The 11,483-nt window shown below is 52.2% G+C and overlaps 1 protein-coding gene across 4 annotated transcripts in view; it reads left to right on the top strand.

Annotated features, from left to right (window-relative positions):
• Window positions 1-264: 264 nt before the first annotated feature.
• MTHFD1L (methylenetetrahydrofolate dehydrogenase (NADP+ dependent) 1 like) overlaps window positions 265-11,483 on the top strand; it is a 267,649-nt gene continuing 256,430 nt past the window's right edge. For all 4 annotated transcript variants that reach the window (XM_073672671.1, XM_073672673.1, XM_073672670.1 and 1 more), the window contains exon 1: window positions 265-511. In XM_073672671.1, the coding sequence (XP_073528772.1) occupies window positions 342-511 (170 nt within the window). In that variant the 5' untranslated portion in view covers window positions 265-341. The remainder of the gene's footprint in view (window positions 512-11,483) is intronic.

The following is an 11,483-nucleotide window of genomic DNA, read 5'->3' as shown; positions in this document are numbered from 1 at the left end:
TTGACAAATAAACGCAAATCATATTGAAGAAATTTTACCACTATCATGAAGTACAATATGTCATGAAAAATCATTCTCAGAATCAGTGGGATCCGTTGAAGCGTTTCAGAGTTATTACCTCATAAAGTGTCACTGGTCAGATTTCAAATATTTGGCCTGGTCAGGAAGGTGACGACTGGCCTGGTCACTAAAGGGTTACTATATAACAGCCGGCACCGCGCTACACGCACTGACTGAGCGGCATTGCCTTTTTAAGAGTCTCTGAAACCACGCCCACAGTGGGAGGGTCCTGCCCTCGTGCGCTCCCATAGTAGTAAGAGCCGGTCGGTGCTCTCCATCAGATGCTGCCTGTAACCATGCGTTGGCCGCTTCTCCGCAATGTGTACAGCCGCCTGCCTGGCTACAGTGACACCCTGAGCAGCAGATACCCGGGGTGGGCAGTTACTGCCGTCCGTCCATCGTCAGCCACGGCGTGGAGGAGCACACAGGAGCTGCACGGGACCGTGGCCAGGTACGGACAGGCACATCGGCGTGTGTGAGCGGGCTCCTGTGACAGTCCTGTGTCATGCTGCGTTAATACTCGGGAGCTACCATCCGATGAATGGAGGGGGAGGACATAACTTTTTAGGAAGTAGCAGGAAAGGAGGAGGTAGTAGCAATGCCTTTTTGGCAGCAGCTCGCAGAGACTTATGGGAGTTGTAGTTTATCATTTGACTGCAGCAACTAGCTGTTAGCAGCTGTACACTACAAATCCCAGCATGCTTTGTCAGCTGGAGCTGCTCTGCACGATGCTGATGTAGGTTTCTTATTCAGCAGTTTCTTACTCACAAAATGTTACTGTTTTACCAGTTTAATAAGAAGCAGAAATGATCCCAATAATAAACTACATGGCAGTGATGACCCTGAGGTGAAGACACTTATACAAGCAGATACAGAAAGTGTGAAAGTGGGCACCGAAGGGTGTTCTCAAAAGGGTTAAAAGACTTTGGGCCACTGATCGCAAATCATCACTACACAAATTTCCATTTTTTTTCTGAAATAAACGCAAGTCATATCAAAGAAATTTTACCACTATCATGAAGTACACTATGTCACGAAAAAACATTCTCAGAATCACCGGGATACCTGCATCAAATGTGGGCTGCTCCTGACTGGCAGGAATGGGTTCTGGGCATTAATGCTGGCATCAATGTGGGCAGTTGGCCTGTATATAGATAGACAGTACAGACCAAAAGTTTGGACACACCTTCTCATTTAAGGCTATGTGCCCATGACGCGCCCCCTGGGCCTGTGTTGTGCAGGGGAACCCGGAACCGGGCCTGTTGTAGAATGCTGGGGGTTGTAGTCTCCGTGTGGCGGTGACCCGGTCCGTGCCCAGGGTGGTCAAACCAGTGGCAGTCTTAATGTATAGCAAATGTCCGACTACGCCACCCGTGGATTGCGGTCAGTGGGGACCGCCGCTGCGCTGCCGACCGCTGAGGCTGATGTTGGTTGCGCAGCCGAGTATGGGGTAACTCCCCACGGGAGGAGTATTGCCTCAGGGCAGCTAATGTGAGAGATGATGGGAGTGATGGTGTGAGCGTCCCAGTACTAATGGTGCTGGTGCGGCAAGGAATCACAGAGACGTGTGGTGCAGTTCAGGGTCTTTACTGATGGTACAAGGCAGACCCTCCCGGGAGTACTGGCTAGTATAAGGGGCCTGGTCAGTCTGCGAGCAAGCAGGAGTTCCCCTGGCCAGGTGGAGTTGTAGGCCTCCCCGTTTATCTGCACTCTTCCTGGCTACCTTGCTGTCAGCGGTTACAAGTAGCCCACGTCCCTGAGTATACCGTGTGGTGCTCACCCGTATGGCTGGTGACTTGGGGCCTTCTGTTAGCCTCCGCTCCTGGATGGCGGCGCTGGTCCCTTCTTTGTGACTGAGCCTCCGGGCTTCTATGGCCAGAGGACCTGGAATCCCCTGCCGGCTGGTTTCTGCTGCTGGGTATAGATCAGTCCCCACAGCCTCGGACTCCTGTGTCCGGCTTTAGTATCTTCGTCCAGGGCGAACTCTGCTCAGCTCCAGCCCCTGGACTTCTGCTACTGCTCCTACAGAGCTCCTGTTCTTGCTTTCCCTGTGTCTGGAACTGTCTGTAGCTCCACTCTGACTCTGTCTGCAGCTTCACTCTCTAATCCCGCCCCAGACCCAGTTTAAAAGGGCAGATTCCTCCCCTCCCAGGTCTGGGCGGACCGTGTTGCATGTTTAGGGATCCTGACCAGAGAAACCTCCCACTTGCTCTCAGACATAATATCTCTATTACTGTGGCAACCAGACCCCTGGGGTGTCACATTCCCCCCTAGTAAATTTTAGTACTCCGGGACTAAACACATTTTTAAAGAAACATAAATACAAGGTATAACAATAACAAGACAACATATTTACAAGAAGCTTTAGTCTGTAGAGGTCACGGCGTTTCCGTGACCGGGTGTCCATATCACCCAAGGTGAAGTTTATGAAAACAAAGGGGGTGTCCATGTCACCCAACAAGGTGAAGTCTTGGCACAGAATAGGGGACCTGTCCAAAGCAAACCCCTTGCGTTGTCCTTGGGCGTGGCTGCAAGGGTAGACTAACTACTTTGGGCCGCAAGGAGGCCACGCCAGACAGGTTTTCTCTTCCGCGGCCGTCTTCGCAAGAGGCACCAAGGTGCAACTATCTACAAAACTGTTCCGGTTATCCAGCGTCCATAACCTGTTAGTCCAAATAAATCTGCAGGGTAACTGAGAAACATAATTAGTAACAGGCAACACACATAAACCATAAACATTTTTCAATAAATGGTCAACTTTACAGTGCATTGGTTTAGATTCTCCAGCGAGGGGGCATCTGACCTCTAGTGACTCTAGTGGACCTACGGAGCTCACTAACTGGTTCTGCACTACAGGGTGTAGGAGGTGTTATGGGCAAGCTGGGCAGCTTTCTGCGCACTCTTTGGCTCACTAGGGGCACAGCAGGCTCACTACTAGCAGAGGGTTGATCCTCCTGTACTGCTGGTGTGGACTCTTCTGCCTCTTGGGCCGGCTGCTCTTCCAGCTCTACCGGTTCCTCTGTAGGCACTTGCGGGGCTGGCTGGAGAAAGGTGAGGACGGGTACCACGACAGCGCCGTTTACTTGTGTCCAAGACCGGGGGAAGTCTCCGAGTACGGTACTGATCATTTCTTCCCTTTCCTCTGCGGGTTAAGGGTTTTCTTGATCTTCTTCAGGGTTTTGCAGCTGCTCGGGACACTTCTTCAGGTGGTCTCTGGAGACAATGGCTGTGGTTTCTCCTCCATCCTTACTGATTACGCAGATTTTTGGGTTCTCATGGCTTGATGGCAGTACGGTGTACGGGTCCTTCTCCCACTGGTCGTCCAACTTGTGGAGCCGCCTCTTCCTCTTCAAGACCTTCTCTCCAGGTACCAGGGGAACAGCGGGAGCATACTGGTTATAAGCCTTCTCTTGCCTTTCTCTAGCTTGAGACAGACTTCGCTCAACGCTCTCCTGTACTTTCCGATACTGCTGCTGCCGTTCTGTATCCCAGTCTGCCTCTGGCGAGGTGTCCTCAGGCGTCAGGACTCCCATATCCAGGTCAATAGGCAGCTTACCAGGTCTTGCTCTCATTAGGTAAGCCAGGGTACAGTTGGTGGAACCTACAGGGATGTGGGTATACAGGTCCACCAGATCAGGCAGTTTCTCAGGCCACAGACTGCGTTCTTCCAGGGACAGTGTTTTTAGCAGATCTATCACCACCTGGTTCATCTTCTCGCAGAGTCCAGTGGTTTGAGGGTGATAGGGCGTTGTTCTTATCTTCTTGCAGCCATACAGGTTGCAGAACTCCTGGAAGACCTCCGCTTCGAAGGCTGGTCCTTGGTCTGTCAACACTTGGTCCGGGTACCCGTGTGGACGGCAGAAGTGCTGCTGGAAGGCTCTAGCTGCTGTTTGAGCCGTTAAGTCCTTGACCGGGACCACCACCAGGAACCGGGAGTAATGATCTACGATTGTGAGGGCGTAGACCTATCCAGATCTGCTTGGAGCCAGTTTCACATGGTCCAGGGCTACCAGTTCCAGTGGCTGTCTGGTGATGATGGGCTGCAAGGGAGTCTTCTGGCTGGCACGGTCCTTTCTTCTCAGGTGGCACGGGCCACAGTCTCTGCACCACCTCTCGATGGCTCCTCTCATGCCTACCCAGTAGAACCGTTCACGCAACAAGAACTCCAGCTTCTTCCATCCGAAATGTCCTGCTCCGTTGTGGTATGCCTCCAGAACCATAGCCGCGTCTCGTCTTGGGACTACTACCTGCCAGGTCAACTCATGTGTTCGAGAGTTAACCATTCTCTGGCACAGCTTCTCCCTGTAGAGGAACAGCTTACTTTTCTCCTTCCACAGTTGCTTGGTCTCCTCCGGAGCATCTGGGTCAAGACGGGCATCGGCCTGGGTCAGCATTTCCTTCACCAAATGGACTGCGGGATCACTGTCTTGCGTCTCCGCCCAGTTGTAGTGGGGCAAGGGATTGAACGTCACGGAGCGCCTGTCCTTCACACGGTGGGAATACAGTGTAATCCCATGACTGTGGAACGCAGGGAGCTCAACTTCTTCCAGATCTTCTGGATCTTCCCCTACGTCCGGTAAGTTCGGCATTCTAGACAGGGCATCCGCATTGGCATTTGATCGTCCTGCCCGGTATTTGATGGTGAATTCAAAGTTGGACAGGCGGGCCATCCATCTCTGTTCCAGGGCACCGAGCCTTGCAGTGTCCAGGTGTGTCAACGGGTTGTTATCCGTGTACACGGTGAATTTGGAGGAGGCAAGGTAATGCTTGAAACGTTCGGTCACTGCCCACACTACTGCCAGGAACTCCAGCTTGAATGAGCTATAATTCTCAGGGTTCCTCTCCGTGGGCCGTAGCTTTCGGCTGGTGTAAGCGATTACTCGTTCTTTCCCTTGCTGGATCTGGGACAGTACGGCTCCTAGCCCGATGTTGCTTGCGTCCGTGTGGAGGATAAAGGGCTGGCTGTAGTCTGGATATGCCAGGATTTCATCCCCTGTGAGGGCCATCTTCAGCTGGCAGAAGGACTCCTCTTCCAGCTTTTCCCACCTGAAGGGCGGCTTCTGGTTTTTGGCTTTCCGAGATTGGCCTATCAGGAGGTCCTGCATAGGGGCTGCCATTTTGGTGAAACCGGGAATGAATCTTCGGTAGTAGCCTACCAACCCGAGGAACTGCCGCACTTCCTTTATGCTGGAGGGTCTTGGCCAGTCCTTAATCACAGTGATCTTATCAGGGTCGGGAGCCACTCCGTCAGCACTCACCACGTGTCCCAGGTATTGCACCTTTGGTTTCAGGAGGTGACACTTGGAGGGTTTCACCTTTAGGCCGTAGTTTGCCAGAGCTTCGAACACTTCTGCCAGGTGTTTCAGGTGGTCCTCGTAGGTCTTGGAATAGACGATGACATCGTCCAGGTTTAACAGGACCGTCTCGAAGTTCCGGTGTCCCAGACAGCATTCCATCAACCGTTGGAAGGTTCCTGGTGCGTTGCAGAGCCCGAACGGCATACAGTTAAATTCACTGAGACCCATCGGGGTGGTGAATGCGGTCTTCTCCCGGTCCGCCTCTGCTACAGGAACCTGCCAGTACCCGCTAGTGAGATCCAAAGTAGAGAAGAAGTTAGCAGATTTTAATGCTGCTAAGGACTCTTCTATCCTTGGTAACGGGTACGCATCTTTGTGTGTGATACGGTTGACCTTCCTGTAGTCTACACACATTCTCATGGTGTTGTCTTTCTTTTTCACTAAGACTAGTGGAGCTGCCCAGGGGCTACAGCTGTCCCTGATTACCCCAGCCTCCTTCATGTCTCTAAGCATCCCCTTGGCGTGTTGGTAGTGTGCCGGGGGTACGGGTCGGTATCTCTCCTTTATGGGAGGATGGTCTCCCGTGGGGATGTGGTGTTCTACCCCCTTTACTCGCCCGAAGTCTAGCGGGTGTTTACGAAACACTCTCTCGTACTCTCGAACCACCCGATAGACTCCCTGTTTCTGGTGTGAGGGAGTGGAGTCAGTACCTAAATGCAGTTGCTGACACCAGTCCTCCATTGGTTTCTTAGAGCCGTTACCTTCCTCTGGTTGAGATGGAGGCAAGGGTTCCACGGCCTGTACAGAATTCTGGTTTATGGTGAACAATTTGGCTAGCGTGGCATACCGGGGCAGGTATACTTCTCTCTCCCCGATATTTATGATGCGAACGGGCACCCTCCCATGGCGTACATCGACCACCCCCCGTGCTGTCAAAATGGTGGGCCTACTGTCTGAGTAGACGGGTTCTACCATTGCTTGGTAGTCTCTACCTCTTAGACCAATAGCTGCCCGGCACCAAATCATCATTTCACTTTTTGGGGGCATGGCAATAGGGAACGGGTCACACATTCTCACGCTACCTATCTCACCACCAGATAGTTCCACCTGTTGCCGCTTCATCAGTGCCCGGATCTCTTTTTGGAGCACACGCTGCTGGCCGGAACTGGCGTTCTTGGCAACCTGCTGTAAAATGAGAATCACCTCTGCAAGACAATTTTCAATCACATTAGTTCCCAAGGTTATTCTAGGGTGACTCTCATGACGGTCTATGTCCACTATTATCAGTCCTTGTGCCGCCAGTTCGACTTTACCGATCTTAATGGTCACCTCTTTGAATCCCACCTGCGGCACGGGCTGACCATTGCTGGCGATGATACTCAGGTCGTCATCTGGGTAGCGGGTTATGTCCGAGTCATTCCAGTACTGCTTGAAGAGCATGTACGGGATGGTGGTGACCTGTGACCCGGTGTCTAGTAGGGCACTCATAGGAATGCCATCCAGCACCACATGCAAGATTGGACGTCCCCCTACGTATTTATCACGCCAGTTTGATGGGCCTGATGGTCTTATGCCTGGGGGTTGGCCCTCTACCCCAGGTTGTGCCCGTTTAAATGACAGTACCTTGCTACATGTCCGGGTTGATTGCAGCGGCGGCAGATGGGTCGTCCGTCTTCGTTGTATCTGTCGCTGGGTCTTCCTCTGGCCGGTGGGGTCCTCCTTGGTCGACGCCACGGGATGTCCTCCGGTCCGGATGCCAGCTGGATCTTCCCTGGAGTGGAAACCTGTAAAGACTGCACAGTTCTGGTTAGCGCGGCAACGCTCTTAGTCAGCTCTTGGACCTGATGGTGCAGGTCTGTTGCCGGGTTCAAAGCCTGCGCATCAGCCCCCACAGGCCCTGCAGACAAGGGCGCCGTCTCCTGGTGATAAGTGATAGCAGGGCGCCTGTGGGTCACAGCGCCACCTGGTGCCGGTTCTCGGAGGACCCGGATGGCTCTGTCCTTGAACTGTGCAAAGTCCAGGTTAGGGTCCTGTAAGGCCATTGCCCGCAACTGGGTTCGGTGGGCATTGCACAGTAGACCCTCAATAAATTGTTCGGTCAACAGCTTATCTTCATTTCCCACGCTGTCAGGGTCTGCCTGCTTAATGGCTCTCAGGGCCTCTTGTAGGTTTAGAGCATAGTCTCTTATGCTCTCATGTGCCCGTTGTTTGCACCCATAAAATCTTAGTTTTATTTCGGCTGAGGTGCGGGTGTCAAATGTGTCTTTCAGCCGGGTTAGTATGTCTCTGACAGTCCTCTTCCTCCCAGGTGGCCAGGACTTTACCTCCCTTTGGGCTGCCCCGATTAATTGGGCCACCAGGATGCTCACTTTTTGCTCTTCTGTGAGGGGGTACACCTGGAAGAGGCTATCCAGTCTTTCTCTAAAGTCATTTAGAGTATGTGACTCCCCTGAGTACTGGGGTAGCCAGGTTGCCCCCGGGATATAGGGCATGGTGAATGGCATGACTGTTGCAGCGGTTGCGCTGGCGGTGGCTGTGGCAGTGGAGCTCCCCTCGGTATCCGGCATCCTCCTCCCCCCCTAGTGGACCGTGGCCTACCTTGTGATGCTCTTCTTCCGTAGGCCGCGGCTCCGCAGTCGATCGTCGGGGTTGAGGACCTGGCGTCGCGCTCCGATGACGTCAGCGTCGCTCTTCCTCCCTTCCAGGACCTTGCGCAGCGTCACTGTGTGGGGCGGAGCTTCGGATCCCGCGCGCTTTCGGCGTCCACGCCCCTCTTCTTCCTGTGCGGCGTCCCGAAGATGGCGTCCGAAGGCGGGAAGCAGCTGCGGATGGCGGGAAGAAGGCAGAAGACGGCGGGAAACGGTCCAAGATGGCGTCGGATGGCGGGAAACGACTCCGGACGGCGGGAAACTTCCCCACAGGTAAGTATAAAAGTCTCTTTTTCAGGCACGCAGTACCCGGTGGTTGCGGGCACGAAATCCTGCCGACTACGCCAAAGTTGACGCGCCCCCTGGGCCTGTGTTGTGCAGGGGAACCCGGAACCGGGCCTGTTGTAGAATGCTGGGGGTTGTAGTCTCCGTGTGGCTGTGACCCGGTCTGTGCCCAGGGTGGTCAAACCAGTGGCAGTCTAAATGTTGTAATAAGTGTCCGACTACGCCACCAGTGGATTGCGGTCAGTGGGGACCGCCGCTGCGCTGCCGACCGCTGAGGCTGATGTTGGTTGCGCAGCCGAGTATGGGATAACTCCCCACGGGAGGAGTATTGCCTCAGGGCAGCTAATGTGAGAGATGATGGGAGTGATGGTGTGAGCGTCCCAGTACTAATGGTGCTGGTGCGGCAAGGAATCACAGAGACGTGTGGTGCAGTTCAGGGTCTTTACTGATGGTACAAGGCAGACCCTCCCGGAAGTACTGGCTAGTATAAGGGGCCTGGTCAGTCTACGAGCAAGCAGGAGTTCCCCTGGCCAGGTGGAGTTGTAGGCCTCCCCGTTTATCTGCACTCTTCCTGGCTACCGTGCTGTCAGCGGTTACAAGTAGCCCACGTCCCTGAGTATACCGTGTGGTGCTCACCCGTATGGCTGGTGACTTGGGGCCTTCTGTTAGCCTCCGCTCCTGGATGGCGGCGCTGGTCCCTTCTTTGTGACTGAGCCTCCGGGCTTCTATGGCCAGAGGACCTGGAATCCCCTGCCGGCTGGTTTCTGCTGCTGGGTATAGATCAGTCCCCACAGCCTCGGACTCCTGTGTCCGGCTTTAGTATCTTCGTCCAGGGCGAACTCTGCTCAGCTCCAGCCCCTGGACTTCTGCTACTGCTCCTACAGAGCTCCTGTTCTTGCTTTCCCTGTGTCTGGAACTGTCTGTAGCTCCACTCTGACTCTGTCTGCAGCTTCACTCTCTAATCCCGCCCCAGACCCAGTTTAAAAGGGCAGATTCCTCCCCTCCCAGGTCTGGGCGGACCGTGTTGCATGTTTAGGGATCCTGACCAGAGAAACCTCCCACTTGCTCTCAGACATAATATCTCTATTACTGTGGCAACCAGACCCCTGGGGTGTCACACCCACGATGCAGAAATGCTCAGGATTTGTTCCTTATTATTTCTACATCTCCCTGGCAGAAAAAAACGCATGCGGATTGTACATGTGGATTGTACATGCGTTTTTCCTGCCAGGGACATGCGGATGTGAAGCGTTCTTCACATGCATTTCTGCATGCGGGTTGACAAGCGCTTTCCAAGCGATTTTAGCATCACTTGGAAAATGCTTGACAACTTGGTCACACTATATAAATCCATGCAACCGGCATGGATTTATATAGTGTGACCAAAAGAATGGTAAAAAATAAATATATACTTACCTTCTGATGGCCCCTGCAGACTTGCTTCACCGTCCCGGCTACCGGCAGCGCTACACTGAAGGACCTGCCGACGTCGGCGTCGCGTGACCCGTTACATGACTATGACGTCAGCGCAGGTCCTTCAGTCCATCACGAACTGCCGACATGTGAGGAGGAGCGCACCACGGGCCGCCGGAAGGTAAGTATATGTGTGTGTATATATATATATATATATATATATATATATATTTTATTCTTCTTTTTTTTTTTTTTTTTTTTTTTTTTACAGTTTTCTATGGTACCCAGGTCCAGAGGAGAGTCTCCTCTTCTCTAGACCTGGGTACCATCTGCACATTAGAACGCATGGAATGCGCATCTACATATACAGTGATGGATAACCCATGCGTTCTAATGCAAGTCAATGGTGGCGAAAACGCAGCGCTTCCGCAAAATAATTGGTAGTGCTGCGTTTTTTTCCGCAATGATAATCCGCAGCGGAAATTTCCGCAGCATGTGCACAGCACATGCGGATTATCATTGGGGAACATGGCAGTCCTTCTACCATGCGTTTTTTAAGCGTTTCTACAGCTTTTTTGCCGCTGCGGAAACGCTTAAAAAAGGCATCGTGGGCACACAGCCAAAAGATTTTTCTGTATTTTCATGACTATGAAAATTGTACATTAACACTGAAGGCATCAAAACTATGAATTAACACATGTGAAATTATATACTTAACAAAAAAGTGTGAAACAACGGAAAATATGTCTTATATTCTAGGTTCTTCAAAGTAGCCACCTTTTGCTTTGATGACTGCTTTGCACACTCTTGGCATTCTCTGGATGAGCTTCAAGAGGTAGTCACCGGAAATGGTCTTCCAACAATCTTGAAGGAGTTTCCAGAGATGCTTAGCACTTGTTGGCCCTTTTGCCTTCACTCTGCGGTCCAGCTCACCCCAAACCATCTCGATTGGGTTCAGGTTTGGTGACTGTGGAGGCCAGGTCATCTGACGTAGCACCCCATCACTCTGCTTCTTGATCAAATAGCCCTTACACAGCCTGGAGATGTGTTTGGGGTCATTGTCCTGTTGAAAAATAAATGATTTTCCAACTAAACCCAAACCGGATGGAATAGCATGCCGCTGCAAAATGCTGTGGTAGCCATGCTGGTTCAGTATGCCTTCAATTTTGAATAAATCCCCAACAGTGTCACCAGCAAAGCACCCCCACACCATCACACCTCTTCCTCCATGCTTCACGGTGGGAACCAGGCATGTAGAGTCCATCCGTTCACCTTTTCTGCGTCACACAAAGACATGGTGGTTGGAACCAAAGATCTCAAATTTGGACTCATCAGACCAAAGCACAGATTTCCTCTGGTCTATTGTCCATTCCTTGTGTTCTTTATCCCAAACAAGTCTCTTCTGCTTGTTGCCTATCCTTAGCTGTGGTTTCCTAGCAGCTATTTTACCATGAAGGCCTGCTGCACAAAGTCTCCTCTTAAGGCTATGTGCCCACGTTGCAGAAATGAAGCAGAAAATTTCTGCTTCATTTCTGCAAGTCCTCTCCCGGAAAAACGCATGCGGAATTCCGCACGCGTTTATCGCGCGTTTTCCACATGCGGAATTGCCTTGCGTTTTTTATGCATTGGACAAAGGCAATTCCGCTTGCGGAAACGCAAAATTAATTGACATGCTGCGGATTTTTGAATGCAGCATAAACGCTGCGGAAAAATCCGCAGCATGTGCATAGAACTTGCGGAATCCCTTTGGGTGCGGATTGCCAAGCGTTTTACAAGCGTT

The sequence above is a fragment of the Phyllobates terribilis genome, unplaced genomic scaffold (genome assembly GCF_046119375.1).
Source record: "Phyllobates terribilis strain yellow unplaced genomic scaffold, ASM4611937v1 Scaffold_3__8_contigs__length_932513732, whole genome shotgun sequence".
NCBI classification, from domain to species: domain Eukaryota; kingdom Metazoa; phylum Chordata; class Amphibia; order Anura; family Dendrobatidae; genus Phyllobates; species Phyllobates terribilis.
This window is presented reverse-complemented; position numbering and strand designations above follow the sequence as displayed.